The sequence below is a fragment of the Mustela putorius genome, unplaced genomic scaffold (assembly GCF_011764305.1).
Source record: "Mustela putorius furo isolate JIRA1106 unplaced genomic scaffold, ASM1176430v1.1 tig00003853_pilon_pilon_pilon, whole genome shotgun sequence".
In the NCBI taxonomy this organism is placed as follows: domain Eukaryota; kingdom Metazoa; phylum Chordata; class Mammalia; order Carnivora; family Mustelidae; genus Mustela; species Mustela putorius.
In genome coordinates, this window is record NW_025422005.1 from 11,951,855 (window position 1) to 11,974,358 (window position 22,504).

The 22,504-nt window shown below is 57.6% G+C and overlaps 1 protein-coding gene across 1 annotated transcript; it reads left to right on the forward strand.

Annotated features, from left to right (window-relative positions):
- The first annotated feature begins 479 nt into the window (after positions 1–479).
- Positions 480–21,553, forward strand: PADI6 (peptidyl arginine deiminase 6). The gene is given in 17 exon segments (XM_004741358.3): positions 480–571; positions 1,288–1,334; positions 1,337–1,470; positions 2,694–2,766; positions 4,858–4,925; positions 5,573–5,687; positions 6,476–6,601; positions 11,064–11,242; positions 11,470–11,573; positions 14,935–15,046; positions 16,283–16,390; positions 16,602–16,756; positions 17,431–17,587; positions 17,686–17,809; positions 18,785–18,855; positions 19,921–20,082; positions 21,109–21,553. Coding segments are annotated over 17 exon segments (2,073 nt in total). The 3' UTR covers positions 21,355–21,553.
- Positions 21,554–22,504: the final 951 nt, after the last annotated feature.

Below are 22,504 nucleotides of genomic sequence, written 5' to 3' on the forward strand. Positions count from 1 at the left end.
GCCTGGTGATGCTGCTGCGCGCTGTCCTCCTGCGTGAAACCCCATGTACCCTCTGTAGATATTTGCTCCTGACAGCAGCTTGCAGCCGAGTTAGTCCTGCGGTGTCATGGCCAGGTTGCCCAGCCCCCGGCCCGAGCTCCCCAGAGCCCCTCTTGCTCCTAGTTCAAGGCCAGAGACCTAAGCAGCCGGCCTCAGAGGCCCTGGATCTGTAGGAACTAGTTGCCTGATTGATTAGGAGCCACGGGGCTTGGACCCCACCTGCTCCTCCATGCCACCCCCCGACCCCAGCAAGTCTCAATGGAGAAAATCAGCCACACCTGGGCAGCTGTTGAAGCCTCCTTAACAAGGGAGTGGCCTGGGGAGGCCCTGAGCCCATAAGAGGGGAGGACGCAGGTGAGCCCTGGGGTTTATGTGAGGCTGCTGTGTTGAGTCAGGGTCGTCTTGCAGGTCTGAGGGTTGACGGCTTAGAAGGCCGCGCCATGTCTTTCCAGAGCATCGTCCGCTTGTCTCTGGACAGCCCGGTGCATGCCCTGTGTGTCCTGGGCACGGACATCTGCTTGGATATCAATGGGTGAGGAGCTGGGGGCTCTGGCTGGGGGGGGCAGGTGCCTGCCTCATGTACGGGGGTACCCCTAGGCTAGGCGGGGGTCACTGCCCTTCTCTACACCTTTGGCTCCTGCCTCATCTCCAGGAGCCTGGTTGGGGTCTCTACGGGCCTTGTGATCCTGACGCTGCAGGATTCTGACCTAAATCCTGCCTCAGCCCCGTATGGGCTGTGGGACCTTAGAGAAACAATGCCTTGCCGATCCTGTGCCCTTACTGGGGAAGCAGGGGTGAGGTTGGCTCTCCAGGAGGCCATGAGGATTAATTAAGGTGGGGGGGAGCTCCTGTAAATTGGAGCCTTAGTAGAGGGGGAGGGGTGGAACTTGTTCTGGAGGCTGAGTCTTCCCCAGAGCCACCACGTGGACCTCCCGAGGCTCGGGTCCTGTTTCTCCCCCTATGGGGATCCCTTCTGGCTCATACAAACGGCTCCTCCCTCCACGGGCTTACAAATAAGATGTAGCTTTGGTAATTTCTGGAGACTCACTGGCGGGCTCCTTGGAGTGGGTGAAGGCAGGAACAGGCTGAAGATGGAGGTCCACAAACCTGTCCTGGCCAGCTGGCCTCTGGCTCAACACCCCAAGGGGAGCCATGGTCAGAGCTCATGCCCCACCAAGCCACCTGCCCTGCGGTCTAAGGATGGAGACTCCTGTGCCCTGAGATCTGTCTCCTTGCTGGGCCAACCAGGTGTGCCCCAGAGAAGTGCAAGTCGTTCACGGTCAGTGGCTCTCCGGGGTCTTGGTGGATGTCCCCAACACAGTCCAGGCAGGGAGTGGAGAGGAGGCTGCCCCGACCCGGTGGCCTCTGTCACATCCCATAGACGTGCTGGTGAAGATGACCGCCCCCAGCTCTGCCATCAACGGTGACAAGGTAAGCCTGGGCGTGGAGGTGAGGGAGAACCCCCTAGCTGGGGGAGGGGTCAACCCAACCCCTAGGGGCTCCCTCCTGGGAGCTGGTGTTTCCCTGGGGCCCCAAGTCTGTGAACCATGCAGGTGTTTTGCTTGCCATTCAATGCTTGCATCAGAATTGTGAGGGGGGCGCTCGGTGACCCCAGGATGCAGACAAGCGGGGAGGGAGGGCGTGATCGGCTCCAGCTCCAGCACGTCTGTCTCTCCCCATGCTGCTGACCACGATCCTGGGCCAGCTTCCCAACAAGCTGCTTTGCAAATCTGGCTCAAAGGTTTTAGCAGCAAAACTCAGATGGCCTTGTTTGGCTAAAGCTGGTCTTCGGGGTGTGGAGAGCTTAAGGAAACTGAGGAGCTACCATGTAGTAAATGCATATGCTGTGTCCTGGGTATCTGGGGTTCTATTCCAAGAGGTCAGCCCTACCCCCATCTTCCATACGTGGAAACTGAGGCACAGGATGACCTTTCTCAACCTGAAAAATGTGACTCTAATGGGGGCAGATCTAGGGTTTGAGCCCAAGGCCGTGTTCTTTCTCCTGGGCAAGCTGTCCCCCTAATGGGGCACCGCTGGTGGCAGGAGGGTGACCTCCTTGCAAAGCCAGCTCCCGGGTTTGCTGTTGGGGGGGTTCTAGGGCCGCCGCTGATGGCTCCTACAGGGTCATTGGGACCACCTGGGACTCTAACACTCCTCCCAGACCACACCCTCTGCCAATTAAGTCAGCCCCCGGGGGAGCCCAGCTTCTGCGGCTCAGCTGTCCAGCTGACTCCACTGTGAAGTGGAAGTGAGAACATGAAGGCCCGTTCAGGACCAGGGCACTCGGCCGGCAAAACTTACTGGAACGGTCTGCTGGTGACTGGCAAGAGACCGATGGGCAGTACCCGTCCGCTGCTGCCCTCTGCCCAGAGCGGCCCCTCCCTAGGAGGCACAGGGCACCCTGAAGCACGACGCAGCTCCCAGGGAAAACTCACAGCTGTGACGCATCCTGGCTGAGCCCAGAGGACCCGAGAAGTGCTCTCTGCCCCGGAGACAGCCAGCACGTGGAGGACCCTGCCCCCCAGCCCCCTGGCTGACAGCAGAAGCTGTAACGGAGGCTGAAGTCCAATGGCTGGCTGTGGGTGCTTAGCCCAAGGTCCCGTTCCTGCTCCCCCCGCCATCCCCCCCATGGGTGCTGGGTGCTGTCTCCACAGGTTTCCGTCTCATACTATCTGTCTGATGAGGATGTCCCTGTGGCCACGGCTGTCCTCTGCCTTACCGGCATCGGTGAGTACCCTGGGGGGTGGGGAGGGGCTCTCCTGGCAATAAGACCCCTCCTGTGGGTCCTGGATGGACCCATTCCCATGGGCCATCCCAACGTGCCCATTCACACAGTCCCTTCCAGCCACGCTCACTCACCGCTGACCTCATTCCCTGAGCACAGGCATGGGAAATTCCCTGAGCTTCTACTGTCTGGCCTGCCTACCCTCGGCCAAACCAGCATTCTGCCTCCCGTCTTACCATGGTGGGTCTGGTGCCAAGTTCACTTTCTCACATCCGGTCCTCTCCCCACTGATTCAGAACCTTCCTTCCTCAACTTAATGATGGAGGAAGCCTCTACTCCTCTCCTCACTCCTTTTCTGGATCATTCCAGAACAAGCCAGAACCTCTATTCCTTTAGTAGGAGCAAACTATGCTGTCTACTGTCTTAAGGAACAAGAGAGAGCCTCTGTTCTCTTAAACCTGATTCTGGATCATCTTCAAACTTTTTGAAGGAGATCCCCCAAACTTTTCCAGCCAGACCTCTCCCACAAGCTTGACGCAGGTATCCGCTGACCCCAGCATAACTTCTTGGATGTCTAACCAACGTCTCCATCTTTACTATATCCCGAATGGAACTGGTTCTACTTCTGGGAAGATGGTGGCAGAGTAAGAGGACCCAGATCGGTTTCCCTTTCCTCCAGCACCTACCTTCCCGGTGGTCTTCCCATCGCCGTGGACTGTGGTCCTCCCTTCTAGCCAGTCACGCCTAAACCCTGGGGGTTCCTCTTCCCTCTCCCTCCACCCCTGTCGGTCCTTATGTCTTGTTGCTGATTCCTCCGAGTTCGCTGGAATCCAGCCACGAGCCACCTTGGCTGCTCTTGGCTGATCTGAGCCACCATCCTCTCCTACCTGGGTCACTGCACAGGTTCCCCGGGTGGGAACCCTGGCCTTCCTGTTCTACGGTCCACTCCTGACCTGGCTCCCAGAGCAGCGTGTCTTCAGAAGGCTATCTGATAATGTCTCCTCAGATCAGAGCCTTCTGGTGCTTCTGCATAGTCGCACGGAAGCTGGCGTCCCTTTTATTCACAAAAGCTACATGAGCTGGGTGTCTACCTCTGCCCGGGGGCCTGTTTCTCTTCTCCATGCTCATTCTGCCCTGGGCCCTTGAACTTACCACTTCACACTTCCTGTTCTAATTGTTTTTACCAAAAATAACACCAATTTTTTTTTCCCTCTTTCTGGCCTCTGTTTATATTTCAACTCTTTAGCAGACTTCGGATTGTCTAAAATTAAAACGACCCCCCCAAGCCCCTCCTAGTTTCCTAAACACTTTGCCATCAGATATAATGTGCATTTTACTCATTTCTTGACCCCTTACCACTGGTGTGTGTGTGTGTGTGTGTGCCCTCACACTCCCATCCCCAAGATTGCAGAAGACCTAGCCTGTCTCACACGCTGCCATGTCCCTAGGACCCAGAACTGTACCTGATTCCTAGCAGGGATCTGGTCCCTGAGCATCCCTGACCAGGGGCTAAGTACACACGGCGACTGTGGTCTGTTCTCCTGGCCCTGGCATTCCAGCTGGGGTAGAGCACATCAGGTGATCCGCTCTGTGAACGAAAATAAAGCCAGGGCAAAGCTGCACGGTGGTCAGCGTGCGGTGGGGAGGAGTGGAAGGTGGAGTGTGGAGACTGTAGGAGGAGCCTCGGTGATGATACTCGAGCCCAGCCTGGATCCCTCTGCTCTCAGAGGCTTGGAGATGCTGTGGATTGGCCCTTCCTAAGTCTTAGAGCACCAGGAGGTTTCCAGAGCACTAGGAACATCGTTCATTCTGGGGGGTGTCACCTGGGTAGTCCAAGAGGCACGAGATGGATCAGGACCACCTTGGCTGGTTTTGTGACTTCCCAGGGGGTTGGGGGAGACACGCGGGTACTTGGTCCTCTCCAGGCTCCCTCAGAGAAGCAGTCGGCCTCAGAGGACCTTTCTTTTAAGCTGACAGCATGCCTGAAAGGCTGGGCATCCCTGATCCCAGCTTTGGGCACTGCTGGGATTACCTGGCACTCCGAGGCTCCGTGCAGCAGATGTGGGTGGTGGAAACTTTCTCTCTTGTTTCAGTGGTCTCCCTGGACGTGGACATCTACCGTACTGGGCAGGTCCAGATGACCAGTGACAAGCAGGCTAAGGTGAGGCGGCCCGGGGAAGGGCGCGGGCCCACAGACTGTCTAGATCACACAGTGTCTTCGAAGTCCAATGGCTCCAACACAATCCAAGTTGGTAAAGTCCAGGACACCTGCAGGGCTCAGTCAGTTAAGTGTCTGCCTTCGGCTCAGGTCATGATCCCAGGGTCCTGGGATCAAGCCCCGCGGGCATGGGACTCCTTGCGCAGCAGGGAACCTGCTTCTCCCTCTCACTCTGCCTGCCACTCCTTCTGCTTGTGCTCGAGCCCTCTCTGTCAAATAAAATCTTTAAAAAAAAAAAACAGAAGTCCATGTCTAGCTCTTTCAAAAAAAAAAAAAAAAAAGCTGGAATGTCTGGTGACGCTAAGTCCCCATCCTAGCTTGGTTGTACAGTCAACCAGAACCAGAACAGGCCCCCTGTGTGGGACCGGGCGGCTCAGCACTGAAATCAGGCGGGGAGCCGTGACCCGACCCAGCTTCCTCTCTGCCTCTCCACCCACTCCCCTGATGCTGCCTGCTTCTAAGTGCCTGAGTTCCCCAAGTGGTCCCAGTCCCCCTGTAAAGCCTCAGGTCCACTCCTGCTGTGGGGTAGCATCTGGAAAGCAGGATTTCCTTGGCTTCTTCCTGAGTCAACATTCCTGTCGTCTTTGCAGAAAAACTGGGTCTGGGGTCCCAGCGGCTGGGGTGCCATCCTGCTTGTGAACTGCAGCCCTGCCGACAAGGGCCAGATTGTAGACGAGAAGACCACGAAGGTGTTCCTTCCAGAAGGTGAGGACTGGCTGCTGTCCTGGGACTGCTGCCGCTTTTCTCCTGGGACCCACCTCTCCCTTGGGCTTTGCTGCCACAGCCCCAGCAAACATGGATGCCAGGCAAGGGTGTCCCCACTCTGAGCCTAAAGTCTCTTGTCAGAGGCTTGAAGCTTATAACTAGGAAGAAAGAGTCCACATGGCTCTGGCTTGGGGGCAGCATGGGTCCTGGTGTGGGATAGCAACCTTATTTCCTGGCTATGGACTTGAGCAAGTTAACTTCCCTGGTCTCGCTTTCCCATCTGTAAAATGGGGATGATCTAGCTGGCTTCACACATTAGATGAGAAGGCCAAACCGAGGGTTGCAAGCATCTTCCAAAAAACCCTCCTGTGACTGGGCCAGGAGCCCCAACTGTCTTAGGCAAGAGCAGTCTTGGATCTGGTCCTCTCTTGTGGTCGGCACCAAGGTTCTGGGTCTTAGCAGTATAAAGGGATGCCCTGGTTCACACCCAGGCTGGCGGGGGACCCTCCTTGAGCGGACCGTGCCAGGCCCTGTTCTCAGTTTGTAGGGGCTGTGTACTGGCCCCAGCTGGGGTCACGGCCATCCTAACTCCCGGCAGACCCCAGGATGACAAGTTGCCCGCGGCCATGTGGGGAAGCAGGGAGCAGAGACCTGTTGCAGGGCTGGGCCAGAGCGGAAGGCAGAGGGTCCCCAGGACCCTGATATAGGAGCCCCAGCCCTGGCCCGACAGCCCCTTCCCCTCCTCCCTCCACCCCTGCAGCACTGGCTTTATCTTGCCTTTTGCCTAGAAATACAGAGTCTGTCCCAGATGACCCTGAATGTTCAAGGGCCCAGCTGTGCTTTAAAGAAATACCGACTGCTTCTCCACACCTCCGAGGAAGAGGCAGAGAAGGCCAGAGTCTACCGGCCCCAAAGTGAGTTTCTTGATTGTACCACATCCAGCTCTGGCTTCTCTTCCAACACACCAGGGGGGAGCCGAGGCCAGGTCGTTCCCAGCAGGGACCTTGTTGGAGGCGTGCAGGGACCGGGGGCTGCAGGTCGGGGCCTGGTAGGGCCACACTTGTGTCCCTGAGACCCTCCGGCTGCCATCTCCCTCTCCTCGGGCTATACATGTGGGCGAGTCAGTGTCCCTTCAAGCCACTTCCCCAGCAGGGATGACAGCAGTGCCTGTCCAGCAAGGTTTCACGGCTGGGAGACAAGAAATGCATACTGGCTGAAAGCTATTGCCTTATACAGACCCGCTAAGCTCTTCTCCCAATCACTCCTGCCGGGACAGGCCGTCTTCACTCCTCTACAAGGCCCCACTAGATTGAGTTTCCAGAACTCGGAGGCCAAGGAGCTGCGTGGCAGCTGTGCCCGCATGTCTGTCCCTGGCGTCACACCGCACCCTGCCCGTCTGTAGCCCTACCTGGAAGGCAGGTGCACGTTCCTATCCTATAGATAAAGGCCCAAGGGCTGTTGGTTCAGAAAGCAGAACTGGGCGTGTCCAGCAAAATGTCCTCGAACGAACAAGTTTTTTTAAAGTTTTTTTTTTTTTTTAAGATTTTATTTATTTGTCATAGAGAGAGACGTGAGAGCAAGCACAGGCAGACAGAGTGGCAGGCAGAGGCAGAGGGGGACAGAGTGGCAGGCAGAGGCAGAGGGAGAAGCAGGCTCCCTGACGAGCAAGGAGCCCGATGTGGGACTCGATCCCAGGACGCTGGAATCATGACCTGAGCCGAAGGCAGCCGCTTAACCAACTGAGCCACCCAGGCGTCCCCGAACAAGTTTTTTTGATGTAACTAAACTGACTTAGCATTCAGTGCCTCTGTATTCATCAAACTGACATTAACGTTGCTTCTGGAGGCATGGGCCAGTAGGCTCCCTTCTCTGAGAAGCCAAGTTCAGCTTCCACTGGGTGACTAGGGAAGGTTCTGCTCTAGAACGACCATCCCTGGTCTCCAGTCCTGCAGAGCACGCCTCGGCTGCTTCCTGACCTGTGCTCAGGGGCTTCCACTTGTATGCTGGGTCTAAGCCAGCTTCAGGCCATGCGGATGCTTTGGCCCAGTGTGGTCCCTTGTGGACGGATAACCGAGACCATGACTTGTATACCTTGCTAAAGGTGTACTTCATCACCTGTGTCCAACTGTCGGGGCTTTTTTACTCAAAAAAACTTAAAGGTTCCTGGCTGGCTCTGTCTCTTGATCTCGGGGTCATGAATTTGAGCCCCACACTGGGTGTAGAGATTACTTAAAAATTGAAAAACTTAGGAATCCAGGGCAACCAGGTGTCCTGGCTCCATCAGTGAATCATGTGACCCCTGATTGCGGGGTTGTGGGTTCGAGTCCCACATTGGGGGTAGAGTTTAAACTTAAAAAATTTTTTTAAGTTCTACAAATACAGGGCGGGGACACAGCACGCGGTGTTTTCACGAGCCCTCCGGGTGATTGTGAAGCAGGCTGCTTTGTAAGATCTAGCAAAGGAGTCTGAGGGGAGATTTGCAGAGAAATAGAAAGCCAGAGAAAGTTCTAGAAAGCAAGGAAAGGAAGCCTTTCATGAGGGCCGCGATGGGCCGGGGCTGATGCTGTTGTTAGGCTAATCAAATCCGCGGTAATGTCGCAGTTCTCAACATGCCCGTCGTTCATGAATTTGGTAAGAATGTGGGGCTGGAAGTGAAACGGACAGACCGCGGACGGGCACGGGGGCCGACTGTGCTGTGAAGGGAACCGTGGGGAGGTGGTGACTAGGGGCTGGGAGGGAGCAGGGAGTGACTGGAGATGAACGTAGCCCATCTATGTGGGGGGTGGGGCCTAGCAGGGGTGGGGGTGAGGGAGCAACTCAGAGGAGGAAACTAGGGAGGAGAACATCCTCCTCAGAGGACCCTGGAAACGGGACCACTAACAGACAGGAGTGTGACCATCGTGTTCCTGAGCCGCGGTGACAGCAGCTCTGAGGCTTGGTCCCCTCCTAAGTGTGGTCTCTCAGCGTTGTGGTTCCTCTGGCTGCTCGGGTACGAAAGTGCTCCGCAGACTTGGCTTACTCGGAGTTGAGGCCTCGGGGTGGGAAGGGACCGGCCGTGTGTGCAAGAGAGCAGGCGTAGTTCTTGGAATGGGAAGGGAGGGGAGGGGCAGAAAGAGGGAGGAGTTGGCAGGGTGGGGGCTGGGGTGAAGAATCATGGAGGTGGGCGTGTAGGTGACCTAAAAAGGCAGGAACATGCAGATGGTCTGTGTGGAGGGGACGTCCGGGCCGTGAGCACGGGGAGGCACGTCTGAGGTGGTGCAGGGCTGTCTCATGGCAATGAGGTCAAGGAACAGCGCGGACTGGATGGGCTGGGCTGGGCTATGGTGTGACCAGCCATGACCACGATCGTGGGGAAGACGGACCAGGGCTAGAACAGTCTATGGAGGACGGCGCGGCGAGGACGGGGGCAGGTGGCGTGATCTGCTAGCGTGACCTTCAAAGGGATTAGGATTCTTGAAGGATGAAGACATGAGCTAGAAGTATTGAGGACAGACCCTCATGGTCCTAGCAGGTAGGGAGAAAGCATGACTCACATCCATATTGACTGGGTTCTGGGGTCCCAGCTCTAGAAGGGGAAGTTCACTCCCTGTTCTCCAAGTCTGCTAGGGATGGACAGCCAGGGACCGAGCAGGGGCTGGGAAGTGGCTTGAGTTCAAGGGTAGGGGAGCTAAGAGCTGAGTGCGAACAGGAATGTGGGCAGGAAGAGCCTGTCTGGGAGCTCAGGTACTGTTCTCCCTCCTTACCCAGAAAATGGGGCTGACAGTCACAGCACCTGCATCAAATGTGGGGAGGGTGCATAGGAGTCCGCGGGCCTCCGCCACGCTTCCTGGCCTATAGGACAGCCACAACCAAATATCAGCTATGCTTAAAGACCAACAGCTAGAAGAGAGACTTCCCACCCCCCAGCCAGCCACAGAAGGACTGAAGTGGCTGGGAAGGGCCCGCAGCAGGCAGACCTGGGCCCCTCTTGAGCCCCACCACGCCATGGAGCATCACCTTCATATGCAGGGGCCATGGGGAGCCCAGGGCCCTGCGCAGTTAAAGCTGCTGAACGTCCTTGGGGCGCCAAGCGGTGTCCAGCACAGTCTAGTCGTGGCGGCTGGGAACCCGGCGATGCTCCAGGCAGCTGTGAACCTGCACAGCCTGCTGGAAGGGCTGTGTCCCTGTGCTGGGCCGCTTTGGGGGTCCTGGTGGCAGGCTCCACCTTGTCCGGGTGTGCCCCTTTGAGGCCCGGCTCCGGGCCAGCAAGGGCAGCCTTCAGGCCGACTAGAGGCAGGAGTCCCCAGGGGCAGTCCTAGCTGAAGCTGTCCCAAACGTGGCCAGCAGAAGCTGGGGTCCCCCGCAGCTGGCACCCCAGGCCTGTAAGGCTTTCTTGCTGAGTGCCCCATAGCTAGTATCTGGGGCACAGCCACCACGCAGGCCACCGCAGTGCCATCACCCAGAGTAAGAGGTCAGTGAACCAGAGCTGTGCCTCTGTCCTGGGGACGGCAGTGACCTCGGCAGCCATCTGTGGCATGGTGGAGTCCGAGGCCAAGGCAGCTGGCCCCCGCTGTGCAGAGGCATGTGGTGCCCAGATGGCTCTTGGTGACCCAGGGAAACCGAGACTGGGATTTCCTGGAGTTGGGAGTCTAGAGGCCATCAGGGCAGCGTGGCCATGCTGGGAATGGGTCAGAAGGTCAAGGAGAGTGGCTGGAAGGTCAGGTGGGGAAGTTTGGTGGCTTCGGGTCAGGACCATCTCTGCAAACGGACAGTGAACAGAGTTCGGTAGAGATAACCGCAGGGTGTGGTCAACTTCTCTGTTCTGTGTGTGGTTTTCTGTTTCACACCCCCAAGAAGCCTGAGGGTACTGGGACCCGCACAGCGGATGGGAGCTTTCCTGAGCTTCTCTGGAAACGATCCGAGGCCTGCCCTGTCCGACAGGCTGTTCCCACGGAAGCCTCCCTGCCGCTTACTCGAGGAGGGTCTGCTGTTTCAGACGAGGCTGCCAAGCCCACCTCGGCTGCTTCTCCCCTTCGAGGCTCTTTAGGATTTCCTCCCCAAAGCTGGTCCGAGAATGGGGCCAGCTGCCTCTGGCCTTCACCCCGGAGCCGGAGCCTCGAAGGCCGGCATCTTCATCCGAGCCCCGACCTTGTGATACGTGTGCTAGGTCTTTGAACAGCGCTGCTGAGCTCTGGCCCTTGTTTGTGAACAAACACTTGATTGTCCCCTAAGCCCCACACACCAGAAATGCGGGGACAGAAAAGCCAGCTTCGTTCCTCCTCGGCTGAAGCTCCCGGCCTGGCTTCTGCCCGGAGGAACGAGCCGGCACCCCAACCGTCCGAGGGGGAGATGGGCACCGGGCTATGTCAGCAGCTGGCCCGTCCCTTCTGTCCTCAGGAGACAGCTCGAGCACCTTTGAGTTACTGCTGGGGCCTGGCCGGTCCACCTACACCCTCACTCCCCTCGAGAGCCCCCTGAAGGAAACCCTCTATGTGGAGGCTGTGGAGTTCCCGTCTGCCAGCTTCTCGGGCCTCGTCTCCTACTCTGTCTCCCTGCTGGAAGAGTCGCAAGACCCGGTATGTTCCCAGGGGCCGCGTGGGGAGGAAGCCTTTCTCATGTGGCGCAGCAATGGGGGGAGACCAGGCTTGGTGCAGACAGAGCTACGGTCTCGGTCTTGTGCCTCCTGTGGGAGAATAGTTGGCAGAGGACAGGGGAGGGTCCAGAGGTGGGCAGGGGTGCACAGGCTGGGGGGGAGGGGCGACGTGGAACCGGCTCACCAACGGGACCCGGTGTGACTTTCCAGTCAATTCCAGAGACCCTGGCATACAAAGACACGGTGGTGTTCCGGGTGGCCCCTTGTGTCTTCACTCCCAGCACCCAGATGCCTCTAGAGGTCTACCTGTGCAGGTAAGAGACCCTCGGGTCCCTGTGCCAGGTCCTTCCTGGTATTCTGTGCCAGGTCCGTCTGCAGGGTGGGAGGTAGGGGTCAAGATCACTAGACTCCTCCCCAAGTCTAGTGAGCTCCTCCTGCCTGAGCTGTCTAGTCCTATCCCCAAGGAAGTCCTTGCGGGAGTCCTTTTTAAACACGAACAGTGCCGGGGACTGAGCCGTGACTGTGAGCCTCCCTCCCCGGCTCTCGTGGGGAGGCGGACGACACCATGGCTTCAAGTATCGGCCAGTGCTAGAAAGCGGGGTGGAGGATGGAAAGGGAAGGACCGGCCCATGCTCCTGGGAGGCCCAGAGAGCCAGGAAAGGGCAGGCAGGAGTAGGAGCCAGGAGGAGGAGGGCAGGACCCACGCAGAAGGGCCTCAGGAGCTGGAACAGACCCCGTTTCCCGCCTAGATGCCCACAGGTAGGAGGGCCGCACTGTTCAGTCACAGAGCAGCCCTGGCTCCTTTCAGTCTTCTGCTGATGCCTTCCCATCTTTGTGACGGATGGGCCCCGGGCATGTCCGTGTCCATGTCCCAGGCCCTAGGAAGGCAGGAGAGTCAGTCAGGAAGAGCTGTCCTGTGCCGCCACTGAGGTCTGGAAGTCTCTGAACTACTTCTTGTGTGCTCATGGCCTGCAGAGGGACACCCCGGCTGCAGGGAAGCCAGGCATGGCGTCCTAGCTAGGTGGGCAAATACCTATGGAGGAGAAGACAGAGGACCCTGGCTGGCAAAACCCGTCACTCCGGCCACTTGGAAAATCAGGGGCACAAGCAGAAGGCAGGACCCACTTCAGCTGTTGCAATGGCACAAGCTGGAGGTAGCAGCCGCACAGGACGGGGTGGGAGCCCAGTTAGGTTCAGGGGTGTGTTGAAGGCAGACCTCCTCTCCCTGGGCCAGGGGAGCTGATGCATGGGCTATCAGGAGACAAGACTGTCCCCTGGGTCTGGGGTCCACAGCAAGGTGAATGGGGGCGCCGTTGCTGACTTGGGATAGAGTCATTGCTTTGGTCCCAGAGACTTAGAGCTGGGGCGACCCACTGGGTCTCTTAACTTCTGGAGCTCCATGGACAGTTGGGAAGCTCAAGATGAGGCTGGGTGCCCCTGGCGGGTGGAGCACGTTCAAAGCCCAGGCCTAGCCATGCTCCTCTGAGGAGTGATGAACCCAGGAAAGGTAACTGAGCGGTGAGCTCTGGGTTGATCCAATGCTCCGCTCTGGACAAGATCATAGCGATGCAAATGGGAAGGGAGAGGAGGTTTGATTAATAAACCAGGAGAGTAGAGAGAGGTTAAGGGTAGGGGGAGAACAGGTGAGGGGCCAGCTGTGTGAAACCAAGAGGAGAAAGAAATGCCCTTTGGGTTTAGCAAGATGGAGGCCACTCACTGTGCAGCGAGAAATCCTGCCTGGTGGGTTCGGAAGCACAGAGGGACGAACGGGAAGGGGAGTCCTTTGCAAAACTCTACAGAGATGGGAAGCAAGACGGGGGTGTGCGGCCAAGGGCGGGCTGTTTTTTAAAGTGGGAAGCCATGAATGAGGCTGACTTAATGATCCAGCAGAGGTCAAATCCGAGCAAGGGAAAGGCCACTCCAGGAGCCACGCTGGTAGGCTGCGTGCACAGGTCCTGTTGATAGGCGGGAGGACTGCTCAACCACAGCTCCAGGAGGGAGAGCAGAGCAAGCAGGTGAGGGACGGGTGAGAAGGACGGCTGTCGGGTGCTAAGGACAAGTTCAGCTCGTCCCCAGGGGCTTTTCTCGCCAACTATTTCTGGTAACTTGAGTTCGAGGGAAGAGGACATGTAGAAGTGAGCTAACCAGGATTGGGGTTCTGTCAAGCAAAGGGGCAAGGGGAAAATTATGAAGCCAAATGAGGAAGGCCAAGAACTGGAAAGATGGGGTTTGACAGCAGCTGAGGACCAGGGGTCCCAGCAAGGGGGAGTTGGAGCCAGAGCTGGAGGTTTTGGAACTGGCTGCCAGATGGGGATCTTGGAGGTAGTGCAAGAAGGGGAACTCTACTCTCTTCCAGGTCCACTGGGGGAAGAAAGATAGAAGAAAGAAAGAAAGAAAGATAGAAGAAAGATAGCCTTTCCATGGGAGGGCTTCCAGGGAGAAGGGTCCCCAGAGGAACACCGGGTTTCAGTATAAGAAGGGAAAGAGCTTGACGGACTGCCAAGAACAGATAATCATACACCAGATCCGTCTACTTGTCTTTATTATTATTATTATTATTTTTAAAGATTTTATTTATTTGACAGACAGAGATCATAAGTAGGCAGAGAGGCAGGCAGAGAGAGAGAGAGGAGGAAGCAGGCTCTCCACGGAGCAGACAGCCTGACGCGGGGCTCGATCCCAGGACCCTGGGATCATGACCTGAGCCGAAGGCAGAGGCTTTAACCCACTGAGCCACCCAGGCGCCCCTACCTTGTCTTTTATATCTAAAGATTCCTCTTCACTCAGCCATCTGTTGAATGACTGGTCTCCTAGGACTCCCCCATAGAGATGGTATGCAGGCACAGCTTGACCCAGCTTCACCTTCCACCAGCACACATCCTTGGACTGTTCCAGACTTTGTCAGGCTGGTTGGCTAGCTGCAGCCTTCTCTGTGTTGACTGGAGAAGTAAGGTTCTTTAGGGGCCCAGAATAACAAAGGGAGTCTTGGGCCTGGAAGACTTGAGTTTTAACTTTGACACCTGGAAGACTCAAAGAGTCTTAACTTTAACACTTCCCAGTAGTGTGACCTTGCTTGCATTCGACTCCTGAGGATCTGTGTATAAAATGAGTGGTCTTAGTACCTGCCTCGAACACATCTGTTCATCTCCAACATGGAACAGACATCCATCGTGGTCCTATAAGCCTGCTATTATGCCCAACAACACGAGGATCCCCAGGGTCAGAGACCTGCCCCTGTCCCCTGCCAACCATACCAATATGGCAACCTTGTTGGCCATCCCAAGGGCTGGTGGGGGGCACTTGGCTGCTTGGCTTCTTAGGAGAAAAAGAGCCCCTCTGGGTAGGCTGAGGTGGGAGAGCCTGGGGCCGGGTGGAAGGCACACATGGGGTGTGACCGCAGGCTGGGGACAAAGCAGAGTCCTAGGGAAGCAGAGCAGGGGCTGACCCTGGCAGTTCTCGACTCTGCTGTGTGCTGAGTGCTGCTGAGTGAGACCCACTCTAAGTACCAGCTCGTGCTCCGAGAATCGGGGCACAGCAGCTCTGCCTACCCCGGGCCTAGGGGCGTGAGCTCTCCTGACTGGAAGGAGGTGCCCCCCCGGCCCTGGAAGAGAGGCCATGACTGGGGTGGAGGGAGCCCCGTTGGCCTCCCCAGGGCTGGCTTTTCTCCCGCGGCAGAGAGCTGCAGGTCGAAGGCTTTGCGAACACGGTGATGGAGCTGAGCGAGAAGAGCAACATCCAGGTGGCATCTGTCTACGAGGACCCCAACCGCCTGGGCAGGTGGCTCCAGGTAACACCCCACCTGGGGAAATCCACCGGTTGGGGGAGGGGCAAGGAGCCTTGCAGGTGGTGCACATGCCCAGCATCACGTGTCTGTTCAACCTGTCCAGCAAAGCTCAAACCAGAGGTGTCTGTTTCTAGAACTTCAGTAGAGGCTCAGATGGAAGGGCTTGCCCAAGTCCTAGCCATTAAGAGAGAGCTTAGTGTCCAGCTTCCCCTCCTGTTCCAGAATGCACGGGTTCGAGACCACAGAGCGCCCAGGTGCGAACGGTCCGGCACCTTCTCCTCCTGGCTGCTGGGGCAGGGCTCCTCCTACAGCATCCAGGTCAACCCGGCAGGGCCCTGCTGTCTGGGGCTCTCCTCTCCCCAAAGACCACGCACTGGCCACCAGTCTACATGCTACAGCCACAGGACAATGGGATGGGTCGTGCTTCTGTGCTAGCTAGCAGGACATGGGGCTCTAAGTGCTGGGACAGAGAGATGCTATAGTGAGTCTCTTGCCCAAACGAGGCCGTTTTGGGTGGTGAGGAAAAGCTTCAAATTCAGGAAACCGAGCTGGCCATACAAAGATCTGGAGATGGGGGGTTGGCTGTTTATTAGACATTAAAGCTCTCTGGGGGGAGGCACAGCTGATGTGAAGCGCCTAATGGGGGGTGTCCTTGGAGCATAGGAAGAGCAGAAGGGCCAGAGGGAGGAAAGAGCCAGACTGTAGACTCAGGATCTTCTAAGCCAAGGTAAGGGAGAGAAACGAGTTCACAACAAGGTGGGATGATGTCGAAAGGTGTGAGGTGAGACGTAAATGTTCTGATTTAGGTTTCTCTGGCTGAGAACTAGAGAACCGGTCCTAGGCAGGGGCGAGGATGAAAGTGCACTGGCCGCGGGGGGCTGCGGTCACGGCAAGCACGGTGGCTTCCTCCAAATGGTGAGGGAGGGCAGTCCGCCTGCACCGTGAACCACCAAGGCTCCTTCACAGACAGGGTGCGGGAGGGAAGAGAAGGAAGGATCTCGGTGACGCAGCTTGTAAGCAGGACACATAGGAGAACGGCTCTGGAAAACCCCAAAGAAGGGGTTGCCTGAGCGGAGGATTTCCAAGGGCTGGGCAGGAGTTGACAGAAGGGGGTTCCTGTTGCCTAGCCCCCCGCTGCCCCTTGGAGGTGGCCTGTGTGCAAGGTGTGACCGGCAAGCCAGACGCAGGAGAGCAGGTGATGGTGCCAGGTGACTCGACTCCTTTTCCTATCCCCTCCAGGACGAGATGGCTTTCTGTTATACCCAGGCTCCCCACAAGACGGTTTCCTTGGTCCTCGACACCCCTCGGGTCCTCACGCTGGATGACTTCCCCATGAAATACTCCCTGGTGTGGGGCTCGGTTTGGCTGATCTAAACTCCATCTAACCTGTCAGGCCCCGCAGCTGCCCAGGAGGGATGGGGTTCCAAGGGGGAGAGGGCCCCAGTGGCCTCTGGGGGCAGGGGGTGTGGGGATCTACTGGGCGGTCTGGATCAGGGCTAAGACTGGGGCTTAAAGCCCATCCTTCCTAACAGCCCTGCCCCACTGGGTCTCCTTCCAGAGCCCAGGGGTTGGCTACGTGATCCAACACACCAAGGACCACAGGGTGGCCAGCATGGACTCCATTGGGAACCTGATGGTGTCCCCCCCTGTGAAGGCGGAAGGCAAAGAGTACCCCCTAGGCAGGATCCTCATCGGCAGCTCCTTTTACCCCAGGTGAGGCAAGAGGCCAGGCGGGGCCCAGCGGGGACCAGCTGCCTTCAAACTGAAGGGACCGCCCCCCTCCCCAACTCCTGCATAATTCCGCAGGTCACCTGCACTAGACTATTTTTTTTTTTTTAAGATTTTGTTTATTTATTTGACAGATGGAGATCACAAGTAGTCAGAGAGGCAGGTGGGGGGCAGGCTCCCTGCTGAGCAGAGAACCCGATGCAGGGCTCGATCCCAGGACCCTGGGATCATGACCTGAGCTGAAAGCAGAGGCTTTAACCCACGGAGCCACCCAGGCGCCCCTGCTCTGGACTATTTAAGTTGGCAAGACGGGACTTTTGAGTCTTGGACTGTCACAGAAGACTACAGGTAGAAAAAGCAGATGAACTGTTCATCCTTTCAAGTGGTGACTCCTGGCTTCAGATTTGGAAGGCTGCTCAATTAGTTCACCTAAATCCAAGGGCTACTTGTGCCCCAGGGTTCAGAGCCGATCTAGCTGGAATCCCTTGGCTCCGTCCAGAGTTGGGCCAGAGGAAGTGGTTCTTAGCCAGCCCGTCCTTTATGGACTAGTCCCTTGAGCCCAGCGGTTAGAACAGCCAGTTAGCTCAAGGGAGACTGATCTTGAGCTGGCCAACCCACACCGTGCTGGCTCAAGGCTGGTCATTCCGTGTCTCCCTTAGCAAGGAGGGCCGAGACATGGGGAAAGCTCTGCGGGACTTCCTCTACGCCCAGCGAGTCCAGGCCCCGGTCGAGCTCTTCTCAGACTGGCTGATGGCTGGCCACGTGGATGAGTTCCTCTGCTTTATCCCCACGCAGGACAAGAGTGAGGGAGACAAGGTTGGTGGCGGACGGGGGCGGGGGGTCTCCCCTCCCTTTTAAAGCCCCTTAGAAGCTTCTGGAAGGAAAGCGAGCATCTGACCCTAGTTGTTTCTCAGGGCTTCCGGCTGCTCCTGGCCAGCCCCAGCTCCTGCTACAGACTGTTCGAGGAGAAAAAGAAGGAGGGATACGGAGACGTGACTCTGTTAGAAGAGGTCCGGGAGGACCAGCTCCTTTCTAACGGTGAGCGAAGCCCCCAGCACCAGAGCAGACACCAGCTCCTCCTCCCGGATGTCCCTTCTAGAGCGCCGGTTGGCCATTGTTCCTCCTGGTGCAGGGTCCCAGGGCAGCACAGAAGCCTCATGTGTAGCACCCGAGACCATCTTGTTCCAGGGCTATTCTGGAGATGCTAGGGGTTCCGGAGGGGGAAGATGGCCAAGTGTATAAGAAGGGGACTTTGGGGAGATGAGGCAGCAAAGCCAGGTGTCACCAACCCTCACATCTACCTACTTGGGGAACATGGAGTCAAGTACCTGAGCTTTGGGACTTCCTGGGTGCCCTGGGCATGTTGTGGAAAACCTATAAGGACAGGCGGAGATGGTGTGTCTGGGGCACACTTGTCCTGTTTGAAAGTCTGTGGGAAGCCAGGGAGGGGTTGCTGGGAAGCTCTCTAGCCCCCTTGCTTCTCCAAGTGCGGCTTCATGGTCACCGGGAAGCCTGTGAGTCACAGGGTTCCAGGAGCTCTTCTAGAAGGTGATATTTAGCACAAACCACATTTCATACCCCACATGCCAAAGACCCTGTTACCTTAGCTGGGTCCCGAGCGGGCCATCCCTGTCCTAAAGACAAAGCAACTGAGAGGCACACAGTTAAATAATCTAGTCAAGGCCCCAGGTAGGAGGGGTCTGGGTCACGTGGTTTATAGAGCCGCCCAGGGGAGAGGGGAGTGCCGGCTGGAGTTGCCCGCTCACCTGTTCCAAGCTGCCTTCCTTCCTACCAGGGCCAGAGAGGCTGGGGGGCAGCAAAAGTCCTCCCTGGGCTTGAAGGACCCTGACCTCAGTTCCCGGAGGTGACAGGTGACCTAGGTAGTCTCTGGAGACTGGCCAGGTCACTTGTCAGGGTCACCAGGGGCAACAATACACAGGCCAGGAGGCCCGGTGCTGGGAGGAACTGCTCCCCCGCCTCAAGTCCTGCCCCGCGCCTGCCTTCTGCCTACAGGGCGGGAGGCCAGCACCATCAACCAACTTCTAACGGATGAAAACCTGAGGAAGCAGAACAACTATGTAGAGGTAGGAGCCAACAGCGTGAGGGACCATCTCCAAAAAGTGGGGGGAGGCATGGACAATTCAGAAGGTCCTAAATGAGCAGCTACTTAGCCCAAGCATCATTAAAGGGACTATGATCCTTGATCACCCCCTGAAGCATAGGTGGGTACCAAGCCTTCAAGCCCAGGTCTGAACCTAAGCCTAGGAGTAGGGGGAAGCGGGTCTGACCCCCAAAGACAGGCTCTGGGCCACTCAAGTCGCCTGGCGTCTGACCAGAAAATAGAGGATGCCCCCTCCCGCCAACTCCCCTAGGAAGCTCTGAGTTCCAGAGACTTGGACAAGGGTCCTCTCCATGCTTCCAGGAGTGGCCCATGGGCTGTGTTCTAGGCCACTCAGCACCTCAGGCCTCGGCGTGAATCACTGGCTAGGAGTTCCCAGAAAGGGCTTATCCAGATTCCAGCGGGGAGCACAAGTCTGGAAAAGGGCAAGGACCTGTCCAAGGTCACATGGCACAAACCACTTCACTCCCTGGGGCCTGGTGGCTCCCGGCGTATGCCCACCCAGGGGCATTCTGGGCAGTGGTGCTGACCTTCGCTGAACAGGGAATGTCTCCGGGGACAATAGGGTGGTACTGGCCAGGTAGGGGTCAAACACCATCTTGGCTCCAGTGACTCCTGTCCTGGGGTGGAGGTCATGAGCCTTATTATCAAGACCCAGGAAACAGGTGGTCAGGGCAAGAACGTGCTGTAAGTGTGGGAGCAGCTGCTCAGGTCCCTTCCTAAGGCAGGAAGTAGTGTGCCCACAGCGGACTTCCTCTGGCCTTGGCCTGGCCCAGCCCGGCTCCTCCACTCTGGCCAGGACTGAGGGCCACATGAACGCCCCGTGCTACAGTAGCATCAGGCCAGCTGTGGGATCCTGGCCATTTCTCCAAGCCCTCCCCTCCCTGCTTCCCCAACCCCAAAGGGACCTGTGTGCCCTCTGAGAGGGCATGCCTGCCAGCAGAATGAAGATGGGGGGGAGGGGGCGTTCAGGCCGTGACCCTGGGCTTCTCCACTCCCCACCAACTCCCGTCTCCTTCCTGCCCCACAGAAGTGCATTAACCTGAACCGGGACATCCTAAAGGAGGAGCTGGGCCTGGGGGAGGAGGACATCGTCCACATCCCGCAGCTCTTCTGCTTGGAGCAGCTGACCAACGTCCCCTCCAACGAGCAGACCGCGAAATTGTTCGCAAGGCCCTACTTCCCTAACCTGGTGAGGCACGCAGGGGCTGGGCTGGGTGGGGGGCTGCCCCGCTCACTCTGGCTGCTCTCCTGACCTCCCTGATGCTGGACTAGAGCCTCAGGCACAGCAGACAGCAGTGGCTGCAGAAGGAAGGTCAAGTGCTCCCCGCCCCGCTCAGGGAACACGGCCTCGGGGAGCAGACCCGGCCAGCAGGTCCCAGGCCAAGCAATGGCCATGGACGAGCCTCTGGGTTCAGCCTCAACCCTGAGGGAGCGATGCTCCATGCCCACCTCACAAATGGGGTCATTGCTTACCCTCTTTTGAGTCCCAGGGACACAGACCCTGCATTCATTAGTCACACAGGGGTAGCTTTTAATTCTAGAAGACCCAGGAGCCCTCGGTTTCAACGTGGCCCTGGGAGCAGGGCTGAGGAGCAGTGGGGGGGGGGGGGATAGTGTGTTTGAGGAAAAGAGGCTGGAATTAAGAAATGAGAAATGGGGGCACCTGGGTGGCTCAGTGGGTTAAAGCCTCTGCCTTCGGCTCAGGTCATGATCCCAGGGTTCTGGGATCGAGCCCCGCTATCGGGCTCTCTGCTCAGCAGGGAGCCTGCTTCTTCCTCTCTTTTTGCCTGCTTCTCTGCCTACTTGTGATCTCTGTCAAATAAATAAATAAAATCTTTTTTTAAAAAATGAGAAATGGACACAAGTCAACTGCCAGAGCTGGAGGGAAATGCGTTCCAGGAGAGGTGCCTGGATTAGTGTGAAGTTAACTTCCTGTCCAGAGCAAGAGGAACGCAGTAGGGGAAGGAACCAGGGAGGTCTGCAGAGCCAGACGGTGGCCTGGCGGGATTTCGGTTTTGCTGAAACACGTCAGGGACGCGGGAAGGTTGAGGAAAAGGGAGTTGGATTTTGCTGAGGTCGGCTGGTGTCCACAAGGGGCAGAGCTCGAGAAGATGCCCTGTGTTTGCTGAGTGTGGTCGACCCTGACCACCGAGGGGCTTTCTTCCACGGCTCAGACCCCACCCCGGCCTGGCCTGGCCCGTCCTCTCTCTGACAGCTGCAGATGATCGTGATGGACAAGAATCTGGGCATCCCCAAGCCTTTTGGTCCCCAGATCAAGGGCATCTGCTGCCTGGAAGAGAAGATCCGACAGCTGCTAGAGCCCCTGGGTTTCCAGTGCACCTTCATCGAGGACTTCGACTGCTACCTGACTGAAATCGGGGACTTCTGCGCCTGCGCCAACATACGCCGGGTGCCCTTTGCCTTCAAATGGTGGAACATGGTGCCCGAGCCCCAAGCCTAGCACTGGCCCGGCGCGAACAGCCCAGTCATCGCGTTCTGCAGCACTCCGATGGCCTGCCTGTCCCTCCCCCAAGCCATGCCCATCCCTCAAAGTATTCTGAGGCAGTGGCAGACGCGGCTCAAATGTGCTCGAACCCCCTTGGAAAAAGGTCCTCAGCTGAGAGGTGGTTACTAAGTATCCATTAAAGTCCTAGGTGTTCCCAGTGCATTTTGGTCGCAGCTGCCTTGTTTTGAGGATGGGGAGGACAGCTGAGAATGGAAAAATGGAGGCCCTGGGACTCCTGGGGTCGGGCTGCCCCACCTGAGCAGGGATGAGGGAAGGGACAAGGCTGGACTCAAGATTCCTTCAATTCGTTTCTAGTTTAAGCCCCTCTGACATGCTGGGTCTACACGCCTGAGCACGGGGACAGCCTCCAGGCTTGGGGAAGGCGAGCAAGAAATCACCCCCTGTAGGCAACCAGCCTCTCTGGGGTCAGAGGGACAAGATACAGTAGGTGCGGGGCGGGCCGGGGTGGGGAGGGGTACCTTTGTTAACCTCAAGTGTCCGGGAGAGAAGAAATGACCACCCTGGGACCCGAAGCTGCCACTTTCCACCTGTCGGCCAGCCCCTGAGCGGATGGCACAAAGATGCTATTAAGGTAAGTGCTTCTGAAGGGCCGCTCCCACTCTGCCCCTCCTGCTGGGGGTCGGGGGTGGGGAGGGGAGGCCAGCCTGAGAGCAGCCAGCATCTCAGAGGTTCCGCAGTGATGGGTGTTGGGAGACTGGGGAGTGCACAGGGTTAGAGCTCAGTGGGGGAGCAGCCCGGGAGCAAAGGCTGTCAAGGCGGACACTGCTAAGTGCCTGGGGCTTCTGAGCACCCGACTGGCTCCTTGGTGCCACCTAGTGGGCAGTGCGCTGCACAACAGGCAGGGGGCGGCCCTGACCTGGAACGCCTTTGTGACCAGTGCTTAAGTGACAGGAGGGCTCGGGGATCCCCTTGGAAGTGTTGGTGGGGAATGAGGACAGACCTTTCTGGGCGCACAAGACCTACCACTGTTCCCGTACTTTTCCGTGCCTGAACGTGTGCCCTCAGAGCCCCAGTGGGCAAACCCCAACCCCCCTTTTTAGTTGGGCCAGTGAAGGGGGACACCTCCCTGGGGGTCACAGGTTTC